The 19097-nt window shown below is 62.4% G+C and overlaps 1 protein-coding gene across 1 annotated transcript in view; it reads left to right on the top strand.

Moving 5' to 3' along the window:
• Nucleotides 1-16767, top strand: part of LOC115655256 (laminin subunit beta-2-like) — a 17471-nt gene extending 704 nt beyond the window's left edge. Inside the window, exons 2-14 of the mRNA XM_030570501.1 lie at nt 1515-1739; nt 3100-3317; nt 6513-6609; nt 6726-7098; nt 7262-7446; nt 7985-8226; nt 8914-9117; nt 9779-9923; nt 13574-13781; nt 13984-14125; nt 14852-15028; nt 15700-15859; nt 15950-16767. Coding sequence (XP_030426361.1) covers nt 1515-1739; nt 3100-3317; nt 6513-6609; nt 6726-7098; nt 7262-7446; nt 7985-8226; nt 8914-9117; nt 9779-9923; nt 13574-13781; nt 13984-14125; nt 14852-15028; nt 15700-15859; nt 15950-16086 — 2513 coding nt within the window. The 3' untranslated portion in view covers nt 16087-16767. The remainder of the gene's footprint in view (nt 1-1514; nt 1740-3099; nt 3318-6512; nt 6610-6725; nt 7099-7261; nt 7447-7984; nt 8227-8913; nt 9118-9778; nt 9924-13573; nt 13782-13983; nt 14126-14851; nt 15029-15699; nt 15860-15949) is intronic.
• Nucleotides 16768-19097: the final 2330 nt, after the last annotated feature.

Below are 19097 nucleotides of genomic sequence, written 5' to 3'. Positions count from 1 at the left end.
TGAGGCACACCCAGTATTAGCCAGACTCACATGCAACATATCAAGGTGAATAAAACCCCACTTCATCACATCCCCTTCTTCTCGCATGGCTGTCCCCCTTGCCTCCCCTGCCCCGCATGGCTGAACCCCCTTCTCTGCCTTCCCCCTGTGATGATGCAGTTCTGGTGGGACCCAACTTAGAGTGCCAGTTCAGGCCAGATTGCTCAAACAGGGCAGTCACAGCCCTAGGCTGGGGTTTCTCCACCTCTAAGGCACCAAACCAGCTGCACAAAGAGGACTCTGGTCTCACCCCACTGGCTAACCACAAGTCACACAAGCAATTTCCTTAGACACTCCAGTCTCCCAATATCACCACCAGTCCCACTCGTCCTGGGGATGAATGGTTATGAAAACCAACACCCCAGTAAAAGAAAAAGGTTCTCTCGATCCCGAAGGACCAAGCCCCAGACCCAGGTCAATATACACATCAGATCTTACCCACAAATCACGCTGGTGCCAATCATTTAGTGTCTGAAATCTAAAGGTTTATCATAAAAAGCAAGTATCAGAGGGGTCGCCGTGTTAGTCTGGATCTGTAAAAGCAGCAAAGAGTCCTGTGGCACCTTATAGACTAACAGACGTTTTGGAGCATGGGCTTTCGGGGTGAATACCCACTTCGCCGGATGCATGATCTCCGAAAGCTCATGCTCCAATACGTCTGTTAGTCTTTAAGGTGCCACAGGATTCTTTGTCGCTTTTTACATAAAAGGAAAGAAATACAGATGAGAGCAAGAATTGGTTAAATGGAATCAATTACATACAGTGATGGCAAAGTTCTTGGTTCAGGCTTGTAGCAGTGATGGAATAAACTGCAGGTTCAGATCAAGTCTCTGGAGAACATCCCCCGCTGGGATGGGTCATCAGTCCCTTGTGTAGAGCTTCAGCTTGCAGCAAAGTCCCTCCAGAGGTAGGAAGCAGGATTGAAGACAAGATGGAGATGAGGCATCAGCCTTATATAGGCTCTTCCAGGTGTAAGAACCTCTTTGTTCTTACTGTGGAAAGTTACAGCAAAATGGAGTCTGCAGTCACAGGGGCAAGTCCCTGCACTTTGCTGACTTACGAGGGGGATCTGCCTCCTCTCAGTGGGTCAGTTGTGTAGCTCAGAGGTTCTCAGACTTATGTACTGGTGACCCCTTTCACACAGCTAGTGACTCCCCCCTTATACATTAAAAACACCTTTTTATATATTTAACACCATTGTAAATGCTGACGGCAAAGTGGGGTTTGGGGTGGAGGCTGACAGTTCATGACCCCCCATGTAATAGCCTCACAACCTCCTGAGGGGTCCTGCCCCCCAGTTTGAGAACCCCTGGTATAGCTGATGGTCCTTAATGGGCCATCAAGCAGGCTAGGCGGAGCTAACACCAGCTTGTCTGGGGTGCCCCCCCCCCCGACGCACAGCAGAAGTTTGAAGTACAGACAGGATAGAGCCAATACTCATAACTTGGACTACGCTGATCCCCTCGTTCCCGCAGGTCTGCGCTGTGAGGAGTGTGCCCCTGGTTACTACGGGAACCCCTCGCGGGCCGGCGGGCACTGCCAGCCCTGCCAATGCAACGGCAACATCGACCTGCTGGACGCGGAGGCGTGTGAGCGACGCTCGGGGCGCTGCCTGCGCTGCCTGCACCACACGGAGGGGGCGCACTGCGAGCACTGCCAGGCCGGCTACTACGGCGACGCCACCCGCCACAGCTGCCGGCGTGAGTACGAGCCGGGCTCGGGCACTGCGGGCGCTGGCCTAGGGGAGGGACCCGCCCGGCCTCCCCTGCTCTGCCCTGGACCAGGCTCGTTACCCTCGTATCTGAGCACCCCCAGGACCGGGCGCACGGCCCCCCCCGGGACCGGGCACACAGACCCTGCCCCCCCGAGTGCACAGACCCCCCCCCCTGCCCTCCTGGGACCGGGCACACAGACCCTGCCCCCCCAGGACTGGGTGCACAGACCCTTCCCCCCCATCCCCCCCGGGACCGGGCACACAGACCCTGCCCCCCCGAGTGCACAGACCCCCCCCACCCTCCTGGGACCAGGCACACAGGCCCTGCCCCCCTGGGACTGGGTGCACAGACCCTCCCCCCCGGGACCAGGTGCACAGACCCTCTCCTCCCCGAGTGCACAGACCCCCCGCCGCCCCCCCGGGACCGGGTGCACAGACTCCCCCCTCCCTGAGTGCACAGACCCCCCTGCCCCCCTGGGACCGTGCACACAGACCCTGCCCCCCTGGGATTGGGTGCACAGACCCTCTCCTCCCCGAGTGCACAGACCCCCCGCCGCCCCCCCGGGACCGGGTGCACAGACCCCCCCGCCCCTCTGGGACCGGGGGCACAGACCCTCCCCCCTGCCCCCCACAGACCGGGCGCACAAACCCTGCCCTGGGACTGGGCGCACAGACCCTCCCCCCCCACCCCTGTGGGACCAGGCGCACAGACCCCCCACGCTCCCTAAGTGCACAGACCCCCCTCACCCCCCTGGGACTGGGCGCACATACCCTCCTCCTCACCCCCCTGGGACCATGTGCACGGACCCCCCTCCCCAGGACTGGGTGCGCAGATCCCACCTCCCCGAGTGCACAGACCCCCCCCCGCCTCCCTGGGATGGGGTGCATAGACCTCCCCACCCCCAGGGACTGGGCACACAGACCCCCCCCTCACCCCCAGGGCCCCGGTGCACAGATGCCCCCACCCCTCCTGGGACCGGGCACACAGACCCGCCCTTCACCCCCAGGGACCAGGTGCACAGACACCCCCACCCCTCCTGGGACCGGGCACACAGACCCCCCCCCTCACCCCCAGGGCCCAGGTGCACAGATGCCCCCACCCCTCCTGGGACCGGGCACACAGACCCGCCCTTCACCCCCAGGGACCAGGTGCACAGACACCCCCACCCCTCCTGGGACCGGGCACACAGACCCGCCCTTCACCCCCAGGGACCAGATGCACAGTTCTCTCGATGGGTACTGGTGCCAGTGCCATGCAGCCGGGCCCTATCCCATCCTATGCCCTTAGCCAGGGTCTCAGCTGGGCCCCCGTTTCCTGCTGATGCCCCTGCTGTCTGGGTTCCCAGGCTGCTCCTGTAACGTCCTGGGCACAGAGAGCAGCGAGTGCAGTGCGCAGGAGGAGTGCCAGTGTGATCGGCGCAGCGGGCAGTGTCAGTGCTTGCCCAGCGTCCAGGGGCAGAGCTGTGACCGCTGCATCCCCAATTTCTGGAACCTGGCCAGTGGGAAGGGCTGTGAGCCCTGCGCCTGCCACCCCCAGCACTCACTGGGCCCCGCCTGCAACCAGGTGAGAGCCAGCAAGGGGAGGGGTGCTGGGCTGGGGAGGGGGCGGAGGCAGGTCAGGGGAATATCATGGTCCCCAGGAGCGGGGCTACGGCCCCAGGTTTTACTCCTGGGGGAAATCTGTGCCACTGGGCATGCACAGAATTTATGTTTCCCGCAGATTTCTTTGCTTCCCCGCAGAAAATGACTTTCTGATGGGGAAGCGAAGGGAAGCCACAAGAGCAGTGATGTGACCCTCCCCAGCAGTATATTTTGGGTGCCAGCAGAGAGGTAAATCACCATGGGGTGGGGGTCAGACTGAGGAAGACCCTGGTGGTGGCTCTTACCCTGCGCCAGGCTCAGCTGCTGGTCCCGGCTGGGCTGGGGAGGATGGGACTCCCTCTTCCCTGCATGGCATCTGGGGCTGCGTCAGACCCACCCTGAGATTTCTCCCCTGGCTGCAGGAAGCTTTGCCAACTCCTACTCGCTTCTGCACCCATTGCTTCTCAGCTGCAGGGGGAGGGATCCCTTTACAGGGGGATAGCTCAGCGGTTTGAGCATTGGCCTGCTAAACCCAGGGCTGTGAGCTCAGTCCTTGAGGGGGCCACCTAGGGATCTGGGGCAAAACCAGTCCTTGGTCCTGCTAGTGCAGGCAGGGGGCTGGACTCAGTGACCTTTCAGGGTCCCTTCCAGTTCTAAGAGACATTATATCTGTCTATAAGGTGGGTGCATAACTGGCTGGATAACCGTACTCAGAAAGTAGTTGTTAATGGCTCCCAATGCTGCTGGAAAGGTATAACAAGTGGGGTTCCGCAGGGGTCTGTTTTGGGACCGGTTCTGTTCAATATCTTCATCAACGATTTAGATGTTGGCATAGAAAGTACGCTTATTAAGTTTGCGGACGATACCAAACTGGGAGGGATTGCAACTGCTTTGGAGGACAGGGTCAAAATTCAAAATGATCTGGACAAATTGGAGAAATGGTCTGAGGTAAACAGGATGAAGTTCAGTAAAGATAAATGCAAAGTGCTCCACTTAGGAAGGAACAATCAGTTTCACACATACAGAATGGGAAGAGACTGTCTAGGAAGGAGTATGGCAGAAAGAGATCTAGGGGTCATAGTGGATCACAAGCTAAATATGAGTCAACAGTGTGATACTGTTGCAAAAAAAGCAAACGTGATTCTGGGATGCATTAACAGGTGTGTTGTAAACAAGACACGAGAAGTCATTCTTCCGCTTTACTCTGCGCTGGTTAGGCCTCAACTGGAGTATTGTGTCCAGTTCTGGACACCGCATTTCAAGAAAGATGTGGAGAAATTGGAGAGGGTCCAGAGAAGAGCAACAAGAATGATTAAAGGTCTTGAGAACATGACCTATGAAGGAAGGCTGAAAGAATTGGGTTTGTTTAGTTTGGAAAAGAGAAGACTGAGAGGGGACATGATAGCAGTTTTCAGGTATCTAAAAGGGTGTCATCAGGAGGAGGGAGAAAACTTGTTCACCTTAGCCTCTAAGGATAGAACAAGAAGCAATGGGCTTAAACTGCAGCAAGGGAGATTTAGGTTGGACATTAGGAAAAAGTTCCTAACTGTCAGGGTAGTTAAACACTGGAATAGATTGCCTAGGGAGGTTGTGGAATCTCCATCTCTGGAGATATTTAAGAGTAGGTTAGATAAATGTCTATCGGGGATGGTCTAGACAGTATTTGGTCCTGCCGTGAGGGCAGGGGACTGGACTCGATGACCTCTCGAGGTCCCTTCCAGTCCTAGAGTCTATGAATCTCCATTTATTTATTTAGCTGCTCCCCCATCCACCCAACCCCGCTGCTGAGCCTCTCACCCCCACACACCCAGAACCCCCCCGATGAGCCACACTCCCACTGCACACAGACCACCCCAACGAGCTACCCTCTCCTGGATCCCCACCCCACTGAGCCCCACTTCCCCAGCATCTGGGCACCCCACTGAGCCCCCCAGCACCCTGCCAAGCTTTATCCCCCCCACAGCCAGATCCCTGCTGGATCCCAACCACCTTCATCTGGACCCCCCTGCAAAGTCCCATCACCATTGCGCCCAGAACCCTCCAACAACCCCCTGTGTATCCAGATCCCCCCCGACCCAGATCCCCCACTGAGCCCGCACCCAGATTGTCCCACCCTCTCAACCCACCCCTAGATCCCCCCACACCTCCCACACTAAGCCCCCCGACGCTAAGATCCTGCCTGGCTGAGCCTGCCTGCCCACACTGGTGCACCTGGCATGGAGGGGCAGGGCCCTGGGGTGTTTCTGGGGCAGGCCTGGTCCCTGTGCCGTGTCAGGGTTGGGTGCAGCCTCACTGCTGAGTCCATGTCCCGGGGGAAACTGCACCGTGATCTCCCACCCCATGCAGCCAGGGGCCTGTGCACCCCAATGCCAGGCTGGAGCCGCCACGTTCTAATTACTTGACACAGAATGCCCTCCAGAGTCAGCAGCTTTGGGACTGGCTCTGGGGGCCCCCTGCAGGGATCCCACTCTCCCGATGCCCCTCGCCCAGCGCCTGCAGCGACTCAGCCAGCGCTGTCCCCTGGCGCGACACAGAGAGTCCTTAGGGCAGCCCAGAGAAGTGAAGGTTGCAGCATCGGCCGTCCTGCTCAGCCAGCGCCCAGCCCCTTGGTGCAGGCTCTGTCTATCTGCCCTCCTTCGGCAGAGCCCTGGCTCCTGCCAGCCCCCAGCTCTTCCCCTGCCCCCCAGTGCTTTGAGCTCAGCTGGGGACTGTTCAGTCCCCCAGGGGAGGCAGGTCCCTCTGGGGCTTGCGTGCTCGGTGCCAGCGTCCTGGCGAGTGGAGTCGCCAGTGTCTTCTCAAATGCCCCACTGACATGGGGCGCAAGGCCCAGGCGGCCATGTCGCTACCCCTACCCTGAGAGCACCCGGCCCTTCCCTGCCCGCTGGGGAGCCAGGCAGCATCGCAGGGAAACCGAGGCACAGACAGGCTTCATAAAAACATGACCAGATATTCCCACGTTGTCACAGGGCCTGGGGCAGGGGGACGGGGCCTGGAATGGGTGAGGGGCTAGTATGATGAAGGGACCTTGGCACTCGGAGGAGGAGGCGAGGTAGTGGGACCCCTAGCTGAGAGGTCTATCCCCCCCCCGGCTGAGTTGCCCCTGCCCCTCCCCATACAGGCCACCTCCAGGGTGGGGAGGGGCTCGCATGCACTGACCATAGGCAGTGTCTGTCTTCAGTTCACAGGGCAGTGCCCGTGCCGGCCGGGCTTCGGGGGCCGCACCTGCGCTGACTGCCAGGAGAACCACTGGGGCGATCCCAGCCTGCAGTGCCTAGGTTAGTGTGTGGGCGGGGGCAGAGCAGGCTGGGGTGCCCTGCTGGCAGAGTGCACGAGGCATTGGGGAGGGTGCCAGGCTCAGGGCACACAGCTGACGTGTCTCTGCTTTCCATAGCCTGTGACTGTGACCCCCGCGGGGTCACAAGCTCCCAATGCCACCGCACCACCGGGCACTGCTCCTGCCGCCAGGGGCTGTCGGGCGTCCGCTGCGACCACTGCGCCCGCGGCTTCTCCGGTGCCTTCCCCGACTGCCAGCCCTGCCACCAGTGCTTCGGGGACTGGGACCGTGTGGTGCAGGACCTGGCTGCCCGCACCCGGGGCCTGGCACTGCGCGCCAAACACATCCAGCAGACGGGCGTCGCAGGCGCCTTCGAGAGGGACTTCCGCCAGCTGGAGGAGAAGCTGGGCACGGCCCGGGCCATTGTGGACGCCCGCAATGCCACCGTGGCAGCTGTGAGCCAGCTGCTGCGCACCATGGAGGAGCTGCGGTGAGCAGGGGGTGCAGAGACGCCTCGCCCAGCGCCTGGGCGTGGGTCATGGGGGTGGGACTGAGGCCACGCCAGGCAGAGATCAGCGTCCCACAGGCAGGGTGGGGAAGGCAGGAGCAAGGCTGGTGCTGTGCCCCAGGGCCTCACCCTGCCCTGCCCACAGGCAGCACATCGGCGAAGCCACAGAGACACTGACCCAGCTGGAGGGCGAGCTCACCGTGGCACAGGATGAGAACTACAACGCCAAGCGTGCCCTGGGCACCCTGGACCGTGGCGCCCGCGGCCTCAATCTCACCTTGCATGACCTGGCACACCAGCTCCACCTGCTCAAGAACTCCAACTTCCTGGGTGAGCTGGGCCCTGGCGGCGGGCTCTGGGGCTGGCACCACGGGGGACCTGAGGAGCGCCTGGGGCAGGGGCTATGGGGGGGTGGCACCGGGGGCCCCAGTGGTGAGGGCTTTCAGGAGGCAGGAGTCTCACTGGAGAACTCTGGGGGGACTGGCATTGAAGGGCTCAGGGGCTGGAGCAGAGGGCCCCTAGGACGGAGGCTGTGGGGGGCTGGTACTGGGCAATTCTGGGGAAGCTGGAGCAGGGGGCCCCTAGGACGGAGGCTGGGGGGGGGCTGGTACTGGGCAATTCTGGGGAAGCTGGAGCAGGGGGCCCCTAGGACGGAGGCTGGGGGGGGGCTGGTACTGGGCGGTTCTGAGGGGACTGGAGTAGGGGGCCCCGGGGGGCAGAGGCTGCAGGGGGCTGGCACTGGGTGGTTCTGCGGGGGCTGGAGCAGGGAGCCCCCGGGACGGAGACTGTGGGGAGCTAGAGCAGGGGGCCCCCAGGAGGCTCCCTGCGCTGGGCCAGTGTCTCTCACTGCCCGTCTGCTCCTCCCCAGGTGCCTACGACAGCATCCGCCAGTCCCACGCCCAGTCGTGGGCGGCTGAGCACGATGCCAATGCCTCCAGTCTGGCGGTGCCCAGCTCTGTGAGCGACTCAGCTGCCACGCGGCGCCGCTCGGAGCAGCTGGTGGCACGGAGGAGAGACGACTTCAACCGCCAGAGTGCAGCCAGCCGGCGGGCGCTGAGCCAGCTGGCCACCAGGGCCGAGGCACTGCAGCTGCGGGAGCTCAACGAGAAGGTGGGGCTGGGGGGATACTGGGGCAGGCAAGGGGCGGGCAGGGGATAAGGGGGAAGTGGGGCGGGCAGGGGGTGGGCAGTGTGGGGTGGGCAGGGGCTAAGGGGGAAGTGGGGCGGGCAGGGGCTGGGCAGTGTGGGGCGGGCAGGGGCTGGGGGCTGAGGGGGAAGTGGGGCGGGCGGGAGATGGGCAGTGTGGGGCGGGCAGGGGCTGAGGGGAAAGTGGGGCGGGCAGGAGATGGGCAGTGTGGGGCGGGCGAAGGCTGGGGGCTGAGGGGGAAGTGGGGTGGGCAGGGGCTGAGGGGGAAGTGGGGGCGGGCAGGGGATGGGCAGTGTGGGGTGGGCAGGGGCTGAGGGGGAAGTGGGGCAGGTGGGGGATGGGGGCTGAGGGGGAAGTGGGGCGGGCAGAGGCTGGGGGCTGAGGGGGAAGTGGGGTGGGCAGGGGCTGAGGGGGAAGTGGGGCAGGCAGGGGCTGGGCAGTGTGGGGTGGGCAGGGGCTGAGGGGGAAGTGGGGCAGGCAGGGGCTGGGCAGTGTGGGGTGGACAGGGGCTGAGGGGGAAGTGGGGCAGGTGGGGGATGGGGACTGAGGGGGAAGTGGGGCAGGCAGGGCAGCAAGCCCATGGCACAGCAGCTCCAGGCGGCTACCCCCAGCTCCCGGGGTGTCCAGCCCACAGTGCCCTGCTGCTCACAGGTGTGTGGTGCCCCTGGGGATGCCCCGTGCTCCAGCAGCCCCTGCGGAGGGGCCGGCTGCCGGGACGAGGACGGCAGGCACCACTGCGGGGGCCTCAACTGCCAGGGGGCGGTGGCCACGGCCAGCAGCGCGCGAGAGCGGGCCCGGCACACCCAGGCCGAGCTGCATCAGGCCATGGGGGAGGTGGACGAGCTTTTCCACAAGGTACACGATGTGGGCAGGGAAGGGAGCGTGGGAAGGGGGTGGGCAGGAGGGGAACCTGGCACGGAGAGGGACCCCAGGGGCAGGGCTTGGGCTGCAACTCCCATCCGTGGGCAGGGGCTGTGGGCGACACATGGCTCCCCCGTTCGTGGGCAGTGTGGGCGCGTGGCTCCCCCATCCATGGGCAGTGCCCGTGGACAGTGCATGGTTCCCCCATCCATGGGCACTGTGGGCACGTGGCTCCCCCGTCCCTGGGCAGTGCTCGTGGGCAGCACATGGCTTTCCCATCCCTGGGCAGTGCCCGTGGGCAGCACATGGCTCCTCCGTCTCTGTGCAGCGTGGGCGCATGGCTCCCCCGTCCCTGGGCAGTGTGGGCGCGTGGCTTTCCCATCCCTGGGCAGTGCCCGTGGGCAGCACGTGGCTTTCCCGTCCCTGGGCAGTGCCCGTGGGCAGCACGTGGCTCCCCGTCTCTGCACAGCGTGGGCGCATGGCTCCCCCATCTCTGGGCAATGTGGGCACGTGGCTCCCCCAACCCTGGGCAATGTGGGTGCATGGCTTTCCCATCCGTGGGCAGCACGTGGCTCCCCTGTACCTGGGCAGTGTGGGTGCATGGCTGCGCCATCCCTGGGCAGTGTGGGCGTGTGGCTCTCACCTCTCTGGGCAGGTGGCCGAGGCCAAGGGGAAGGCTGACTCAGCCCGGCTGAGCGCGCAGGCGGCGCTGGACAAGGCCAACGAGACCAGGGCGCGTGTGGAGCGCTCCAACATGGCTCTGCGCGAGCTCATCCACCAGATCAAGAGCTTCCTGAGCCGTGAGTGCCCAGCCCCAGCCACCCGCCTGGGAGCCCCTCCCTTGCGCCAGCTGTCACGGGGTCTGAGACGATGCTGTTCTGGCGGGACCCAACTGAGAGTCCCAGTTCAGGACCAATTGCTCAAACAGGGCAGTCACAGCCCTAGGCTGGGGTTTCTCCACCTCTAAGGCACCAAACCAGCTGCACAAAGAGGACTCTGGTCTCACCCCACTGGCTAACCACAAGTCACACAAGCAATTTCCTTAGACACTCCAGTCTCCCAGTATCACCACCAGTCCCACTCGTCCTGGGGATGAATGGTTATGAAAACCAACACCCCAATAAAAGAAAAAGGTTCTCTCGATCCCAAAGGACCAAGCCCCAGACCCAGGTCAATATACACATCAGATCTTACCCACAAATCACGCTGGTGCCAATCCTCTAGAATCTAAAGGTTTATTCATAAAGGGAAAAAGGTAGAGCTGAGAGCTAGAATTGGTTAAATGGAATCAATTCCATACAGTGATGGCAAAGTTCTTAGTTCAGGCTTGTAGCAGCGATGGAGTAAACTGCAGGTTCAAGTTAAGTCTCTGGAGAACATCCCCCGCTGGGATGGGTCATCAGTCCCTTGTTCAGAGCTTCAGTTTGTAGCAAAGTCCCTCCAGAGGTAGGAAGCAGGACTGAAGACAAGATGGAGATGGGGCATCAACCTTATATAGGCTCTTCCAGGTGTAAGAACACTTCTTTGTTCTTACCATGGAAAATTACAGCAACATGGAGTCTGGAGTCACATGGGCCAGTCCCTGCACACCCTGCTGAGTTACAAGGCATATCTGCCTCCTCTCAATGGGTCAGTTGTGTAGCTGATGGTCCTTAATGGGCCATCAAGCAGGCTGGGCAGAGCTAACACCAACTTGTCTGGGGTGTCACCCAGAACTACAGCATCGATTTGAAATACAGACAGTATAGAGCCAATACTTATAACTTCAACTACAAAATGATACAGACACACAGACAGCATAATCATAACCAGTAACTTATAACTTGCTCTTAGACACCTTATATGACCCCCTTTACATAGGATTTGGTGCCACTACAGGACCTTGGTTGCAACCCATGTTCTGTATGGTCCCAGTTTATATCTATAACGTCACAGGGTCCCCGGGCGATGCTCTGGAACTGCTCCCCACAAAGCCAGGCAGGACTTTGGGGAGCCTCCTCTCCCTTGGAGCAGACTGTCTCCAGGGCAAGAAGCTCACACGTCTTCACCTCCTGGGTCTCTCCTTGGAGCATTCAGCATCCTCTGCCCCTTCGTGCGCTTCCCACAGTGAGCCCACCCCAGCGGGGTCCTGGGGAAGCCACAGGGTCCTGCACCCCCACTTTGCAGTCAGATGTGACTCTCAGCCAGCCAGTAAAACAGAGGTTTATTCGATGACAGGAACAGGGTCTAAAACAGAGCTTGTAGATACAGCGAACCGGACCCCTCGGCCGGGTCCATTCTGGGGGGCAGTGAGCCAGACCCCCACGTCTGCACTTCACTCCTCGTCCCCAGCCAGCTCCAGACTAACAACCCCTCCAGCTCCTCCTCACTGCTCAGCCCCTTTCCCAGGCCAGGAGGTCACCTGATCCCTTTGTCTCCAACACCTTCAGCTGGCACCTTTGCAGAGGGGGGGCCCAGGCCATCAGTTGCTAGGAGACAGAGTGCCAGGCATTTAGGTGCACTGGCCCCTTCCTCTGCAGCAATCACACCCCCTTATTCCACCACCTAGATATTAAGAACTGCCATGGGGACACTGAGGCACCAACACAGTATTCAGAGAAAACATTAAGAACATTCCCAGTTCGTCACACAAGTGCGCTGGGGCTGTCGCGTGGGTACCCCAGGGCAGGATGTGTGTTCTTGTGGAGCAGGGATGGAGGATGGCAGGGCACTGGGTGGGGAAGGGAAGGAATGGGGGGGCACGAAGGCAGTGGGTTGTCGGGGGGCAAGTACTGTCTGGGGAGCAGGCCAGGACTCCCAGGCGGTGTCAGCAAAGGCACATTTTGGGCCTGGGGCGGGCACTGGGGGGTAGTGGCATGGAGAGCACAGTCTGGCGGGGTGTTGGGGTGGGGCAGGGCAGGCACTGGGGGGGCAGTGGCATGGAGAGCACAGTCTGGTGGGGTGGTGGGGTGGGGCAGGGCAGGGACTGGGGGATGGGGCGGGCACTGGGGGGCAGTGGCATGGAGAGCACAGTCTGGCGGGGTGTTGGGGTGGGGCAGGGCAGGGCGGGCACTGGGGGGCAGTGGCATGGAGAGCACAGTCTGGCGAGGTGTTGGGGTGGGGCAGGGCAGGGCGGGCACTGGGGGGGCAGTGGCATGGAGAGCACATTCTGGCGGGGTGTTGGGGTGGGGCAGGGCAGGGCGGGCACCGGGGGGGCAGTGGCATGGAGAGCACAATCTGGCGAGGTGTTGGGGTAGGGCAGGGCGGGCACTGGGGGGGCAGTGGCATGGAGAGCACAGTCTGGTGGGGTGTTGGGGTGGGCAGGGCAGGGACTGGGGGATGGGGCGGGCACTGGGGGGCAGTGGCATGGAGATCACAGTCTGGTGGGGTGTTGGGGTGGGGCAGGGCAGGGACTGGGGGATGGGGCGGGCACTGGGGGGCAGTGGCATGGAGAGCACATTCTGGCGGGGTGTTGGGGTGGGGCAGGGCAGGGCGGGCACCAGGGGGGCAGTGGCATGGAGAGCACAATCTGGCAAGGTGTTGGGGTGGGGCAGGGCAGGCACTGTTTGGGGGATGGGGCGCGCACTGGGGGGGCAGTGGCATGGAGAGCACAGTCTGGCGGGGTGTTGGGGTGGGGCAGGGCGGGCACTGGAGGGGCAGTGGCATGGAGATCACAGTCTGGTGGGGTGTTGGGGTGGGGCAGGGCAGGGACTGGGGGATGGGGCGGGCACTGGGGGGCAGTGGCATGGAGAGCACAGTCTGCTGGGGTGTTGGGGTGGGGCAGGGCAGGGCGGGCACTGGGGGGGCAGTGGCATGGAGAGCACAGTCTGGCAGGATGTTGGGGTGGGGCAGGGCAGGCACTGTTTGGGGGATGGGGCGCGCACTGGGGGGGCACTGGCATGGAGAGCACAGTCTGGCGGGGTGTTGGGGTGGGGCAGGGCAGGGACTGGGGGATGGGGCGGGCACTGGGGGGCAGTGGCATGGAGAGCACAGTCTGCTGCGGTGGTGGGGTGGGGCAGGGCAGGGACTGGGGGATGGGGCGGGCACTGGGGGACAGTGGCATGGAGATCACAGTCTGGCGGGGTGTTGGGGTGGGGCAGGGCAGGGCGGGCACTGGGGGGGCAGTGGCATGGAGAGCACAGTCTGGCGGGGTGTTGGGGTGGGGCAGGGCAGGGACTAGGGGATGGGGCGGGCACTGGGGGGCAGTGGCATGGAGAGCACAGTCTGGTGGGGTGTTGGGGTGGGGCAGGGACTGGGGGATGGGGCGGGCACTGGGGGGGCACTGGCATGGAGAGCACAGTCTGGCGGGGTGTTGGGGTGGGGCAGGGCAGGCACTGGGGGGGCAGTGGCATGGAGATCACGGTCTGGCGGGGTGTTGGGGTGGGGCAGGGCAGGCACTGTTTGGGGGACGGGGCGGGCACTGTGGGGGGGGAACGGGGGCAGTGGTTCTGACCCGCTCCCCGCTCCGCAGAGGAGGGGGCCGACCCCGACAGCATTGAGGTGGTGGCCGGGCGGGTGCTGGCGCTCTCCATCCCGGCCTCGCCCGACCAGATCCGCCACCTGGCCGAGGAGATCAAGGAGCGCGTCCGCAGCCTGGCCAACGTGGATGCCATCCTGGAGGAGACAGCAGGCAATGTGCGCCGGGCGGAGCAGCTGCTGCAGGACGCCCGCAGGGCCAGGTGAGACCATGGGGCGGGGTGCCAGGCACACCGGCTCTGGGGCTATCCACCGGTGACGCCCCCCAGGCCTGCCGCGACGCTGTGGGGAGCCCACTGTAACGGGCAGGAGAGCGGGGGCTGGGCCCCGGCCCCAGGAAGGGGCAGCTGGGCGAGCGGTGGGGCAAGCCCAGGGCCCCATGTGTTGCCGTGTGCCCGGGTGCAGGTCGCGGGCAGAGAGCGTGAAGAACGGGGCTGAAGTGGGGAGGCGGGCGCTGGAGGATGCCAGGCGAGCCCAGAGCGCCGCTGAGAGCGCCATCCGCAGCGCCAGCAACGACATCCGCCACACGGAGGGCACCCTGAGCACGGTGAGCCGGGGGGGCCTCAGCCAGGTACCCCCAGCCCCACGGCAAGGGGCTGGGCAGCTCTGTCCTCCCCATGGGCTGGGAGGGAACAGCCTGCGCACTTCCCTTCCGTGGGCCGGGGTCACGTGGCCTCCCCACCTCTGAGCCCAAGCTCCTGGGCTGCAGCCCCTGCCAACCCCTGGGAGCTCGGCCCAGCCAGGCCACCGAGTGAGCCCCTGCTCGGAGTGTCCCCCTGTGCCACGCGGCCGGGGCCGGGTTCCAGTCCTGGCTCAGTGGGGAGCAGCGAAGGGGCAGCCCGGCCAGCCCATCTTGGCCTCCTTCCTCATCTCTCCCGCGTCAGCCAGCCCTGTGCCTAGCCCCTCTCCCTGCAGGCCCTGCTGGGCTCACAGCTGCCGGCCAACTCTCCCTTGCTACGGGTCAGCTGGCCAGGCACTGGGGCTCCTGGGTCTTTCTCGACACTCTGGGACGGTTCCTGCCAGTCCTGCTGCCCCAGCCAGTCACTGACCCAACAGCTCCTGCCCCCTGCGGTGCCCAGGGGCATTTGAACTCTTCTGCACCATGGGGCAGCGATGACTCCGTCCCCACCAGTGTCACAGCCAAGCCCCCCTTGGTCCTGGCGGTGCCGGGGCTGGGCCCAGAGTGCTCATACAATCACAGCCAGCCTGGACAGCGCTGGGGAGGGGCCTGCCAGGGGTGGGGGCTCCCAGGTTGACGCCGCTTCTCGGGCAGATCCAGCTGCAGACGGCGAGCACAGAGCGCCAGCTGCAGGGTGCCATGGAGCATGTGGGGCAGCTGGACAGCCAGCTGGGCGCACTGAAGATGAGACGGGCCAATAACAGCCTGGTGGCCACACGGGCCAAGGATGTGGCCAGCGCCACGCACGCCCAGGCTGGGGAGGTCAAGCAGGTGAGTGGGGGCAAAGGAGAGGAAACCCAGCTGGGGGCCCAGGGACTGGGAGGGGGCTTGGCTCTCTGGTTCAGGGCTGGAGGTGGCCAGGGGTGGGGCGCCATGCTGGCTCTGTCCAGGGGTCTGTGCTAGCCCACGGGGTGGGGAGAGGGGGGGGAGGAACTGGGCTGGCCCTGGGGGGCAGCCCCATTGGCCCTCATTAGAACATAAGAACGGCCGTACCGAGTCAGACCAAAGGTCCATCCAGCCCATTATCTGTCTACCGACAATGGCCAATGCCAGGTGCCCCAGAGGGAGTGAAGCTAACAGGCAATGATCAAGTGATCTCTCTCCTGCCATCCATCTCCATCCTCTGACGAACAGAGGCTAGGGACACCATTCTTTACCCTTCCTGGCTAATAGCCATTTATGGACTTAGCCCCATGAATTTATCCAGTTCCCTTTTAAACATTGTTATAGTCCTAGCCTTCACAACCTCCTCAGGTAAGGAGTTCCACAAGTTGACTGTGCACTGTGTGAAGAAGAACATCCTTTTATTTGTTTTAAATCTGCTACCTATTAATTTCATTTGGGACCCCTAGTTCTTGTACTATGGGAATAAGTAAATAACTTTTCATTATCCACTTTCTCCACATCACTCATGACTCGGGTGGCTGTGTCTGGATACACAGTTGGCAGAGGGGCGGCTGGAGGCCGGGTACCAGGCGGCACAGGAGCTGGTGCAGAGCCAGGCACGTTCTGCGCTGCAGGCCAGGCACCGGGCGGAGCGGCTGCGTGATGAGGCCAAGGCTCTCCTGCAGGATGCTCAGGGGAAACTGCAGCGCCTGACAGGTGAGGAGTGAAGCAGGGGCACTGCGGAAACAGCCCTGGGCACTGCCCATGCCAGGGGGCCAGCGCTCACCCTGCATTGTGTCTCCCCAGCGCTGGAGGGGTCGTACCAGGAGAACGAGCGGGTGCTGGAGGAGAAGGCGGCCCAGCTAGATGGGCTGGAGGCTAAGGTGAAGGGCATCGTGGGTGCCATCAACCAGCAAATCCAGATCTACAACACCTGCCAGTGACCCCAAGTGCCCCCCCAGCCTGTCACTCCCATCCCTCAACCCAACCAACCCATACCCATGCCCAGCCCCCTCTCCACGTCTGCCAGGGCCTGGGCTCCCCTGCATGGCTCCGACCCCCTGGGAGAGCCCTGCCCCCTCGGGACGTCCTGGGCCCCTGTCCTGGGCTGGCACAGTGCCCCTTCCGCAACCCAGGGCTCTGCGCTGCCTCCAGCCGGGGGCAACAGAACCCTGGCCCAGCGCTAGGCTGGGGGGCTGACGGGGACTTGCGCCCGCCACAGTGGGCAGGGCACAGGGGTCACGAGACAAGGTCTTGCATCCTGTGGCGCTTTACCCTGGCACATGGTGGGGGCAGCTTGCGTGTGAATAAAGCCCTCGCCTGGACTCACTGCCTCTCCTTGTGTGTGGTTCATGGGCTGGGGACAGGTGCAGGACTGCCGTGCCGCCAGGTCCCAGGCATATGCTTCTCTGGCACACACTGCCTGCCCTGCCCCCACCAGCTCTCATGCAAACCATGGCAGCCAGCAGACTGTGTCCTCCATCACTGCTCCAGGCTGCTCAGAGCCGGAGCTGGGCCTGGCCTGGGCACGTGTGAGGGGAGGGAACATGGTGGGTTGGTAGCAGAGCTGCCAGCTGTGCACCCACCCAGCGGGGCGGGGGGAGCTGCGTGGCCGTGAGGGGAAGGGCAGCCCTTATGCCCCAGCTCCTCTGCCCTCTAGATCCTCTCACAGAATCATAGACTATCAGGCGTGGAAGGGACCTCAGGAGGTGTCTAGTCCAACCCCCTGCTCAGAGCAGGACCAACCCCAACTAAATCATCACAGCCAGGGCTTTGTCAAGCCTGACCTTAAAAACCTCTAAGGAAGGAGATTCCACCACCTCTCTAGGGAACCCATTCCAGTGCTTCACCAATCTCTGGGTGAAAAAGTTTTTCGTAATATCCAACCTAGACCTCCCCCACTGCAACTTGAGACCATTGCTCCTTGTTCTGTCATCAGGTACCACTGAGAACAGTCTAGATCCATCCTCTTTGGAACCCCCTTTCAGGCAGCTGAAAGCAGCTATCAAATCCCCCCTCATTCTTCTCTTCTGTAGACTAGACAGTCCCAGTGCCCTCAGCCTCTCAGAAGTCATGTGCTCCAGCCCCTTAACCATTTTTGTTCCCCTCCACTGGACTCTTTCCAATTTTTCCACATCCTCCACGTAGTGTGGGGCCCAAAACTGCGCACAGTATCCAGATGAGGCCTCTCCAGTGTCGAATAGAGGGGAATGATCACATCCCTCGATCTGCTGGCAATGCCCCTACTAATACAGCCCAAAATGCCCTTAGCCTTCTTGGCAACAAGGGCACACTGTTGACTCATATCCAGCTTCTCATCCACTGTAACCCCTAGGTCCTTTTCTGCAGAACTGCAGCCTAGCCATTCGGTCCCTAGTCTGTAACAGTGAATGGGATTCTTCTGTCCTAAGTGCAGGACTCGGCACTTGTCCTTGTCGAACCTCATCAGATTTCTGTTGGCCCAATCCTCTAATTTGTCTAGGTCCCTCTGTATCCTGTCCCTACCCTCCAGCGTATCTACCACTCCTCCCAGTTGAGTGTCATCTGCAAACTTGCCGAGAGTGCAGTCCACACCGTCCTCCAGATCATTAACGAAGATATTGAACAAAACCAGCCCCAGGACCGACCCTCGGGAACTCCGCTTGACACCAGCTGCCAACTAGACATGGAGCCGTTGATCACTACCCGTTGAGCCCGACGATCTAGCCAGCTTTCTATCCACATAGCACATCCCCTCTGACCAATCCCCCGAAGGCCAGATGCTCCTGTGTGGCCCTGGGCCCACGAACAGCCCTGTAATACAGACATGCAGCTCATCTAGCCTCACCCCTGCACGGCGCAGGCCACAGAGTCTCACCCAACCCTTCCGGGCATAGACCACAGCCTCTGCCTGAGTCACTGACGTCCACCACTGCCACTAGTTCAAAACAGCCAGTGCCGCGTGCCCCAGGCTGCAGGGGAAGGCTAAACTCCCCCAGGGGAAAGTTCCTTCCTGACCCCAGATCTGGTGATTGGTTAGACCAGAGGTGGGCAAACTACGGCCCGTAGGCTGCATGCGGCCCGTAGGCTGCATGCGGCCCACGGGATCCTCCTGCCTTGCCGCGAGCTCCTGGCTCAGGAGCAACGCTTTGCAGAGCGGGGCTGCAGACCCTGGCCTGAGCCGGTGCTCGGTGCTGTGCGCTGGTGGTGCGTGGCTGGATCCAGCTGAGCAGCACGGCTGCAGTGCTGCCAGCCACCAGTGCTCCAGGAGGCACGGTAAAGGGGCAGGGAGCAGGGGGGGTTGTATAGAGGGCAGGGGAGTTCGGGGTGGTGGGGAGGGGGTGTGGATAGGGGTTGGGGGGGAAATGGGGTTGAATGGGAGCAGGGGTTCCAGGAGCCATCAGGGAATGGGGGGGTTGGATGGGGCAGATAGGAGGTGGGGGCTGGGCCATGACCTCCTCCCCTAAGCAGCTCTCCATACAATTTATGAAACCCGATGTGGCTCTCAGGCCAAAAAGTTTGCCCGCCCCTGGGTTAGACCCTGAGCACATGGGCAGGACCTGGCAGCCAGACACCCGGGAGAGAAGTCTCAGCAGTGACTTGGAGCCCTTCCCAGCTAGTGTCCCATCTCCGGCTGTTGGGATCGTGCTGCTGGCACTCCCAGATCGGCTCCATGCCATCGGAGGCAGCCCAATCACACCATCCCCTCAAAAACGTATCAAGCTCAGGCATGAAGCCAGTTCGGTTTTCTGCCCCCTCTGCAACTCCTGGGGGGCTGCTCCAGAACCTCACTCCTCTGATGGTGTCACAGAGTGTGGGGGAGTCTGGGCCCTGCACCCCCCACTTCCTGCTATTCACAGGGACTCTCAGCCAGCCGGTAACGCAGGTTTATTAGATGACAGGAACATGGTGTCATCCTGGCAGCCCTGCTCTGCACCAGTGTGTTGTGCCAGTGGGTTCGTTCTGAGCCCAGGGA

Source organism: Gopherus evgoodei, chromosome 7 (genome assembly GCF_007399415.2).
Source record: "Gopherus evgoodei ecotype Sinaloan lineage chromosome 7, rGopEvg1_v1.p, whole genome shotgun sequence".
NCBI classification, from domain to species: Eukaryota; Metazoa; Chordata; order Testudines; family Testudinidae; genus Gopherus; species Gopherus evgoodei.
Note: the sequence above shows the minus strand (reverse complement) of the source record. Positions and strands in the feature narration are given on the sequence as shown.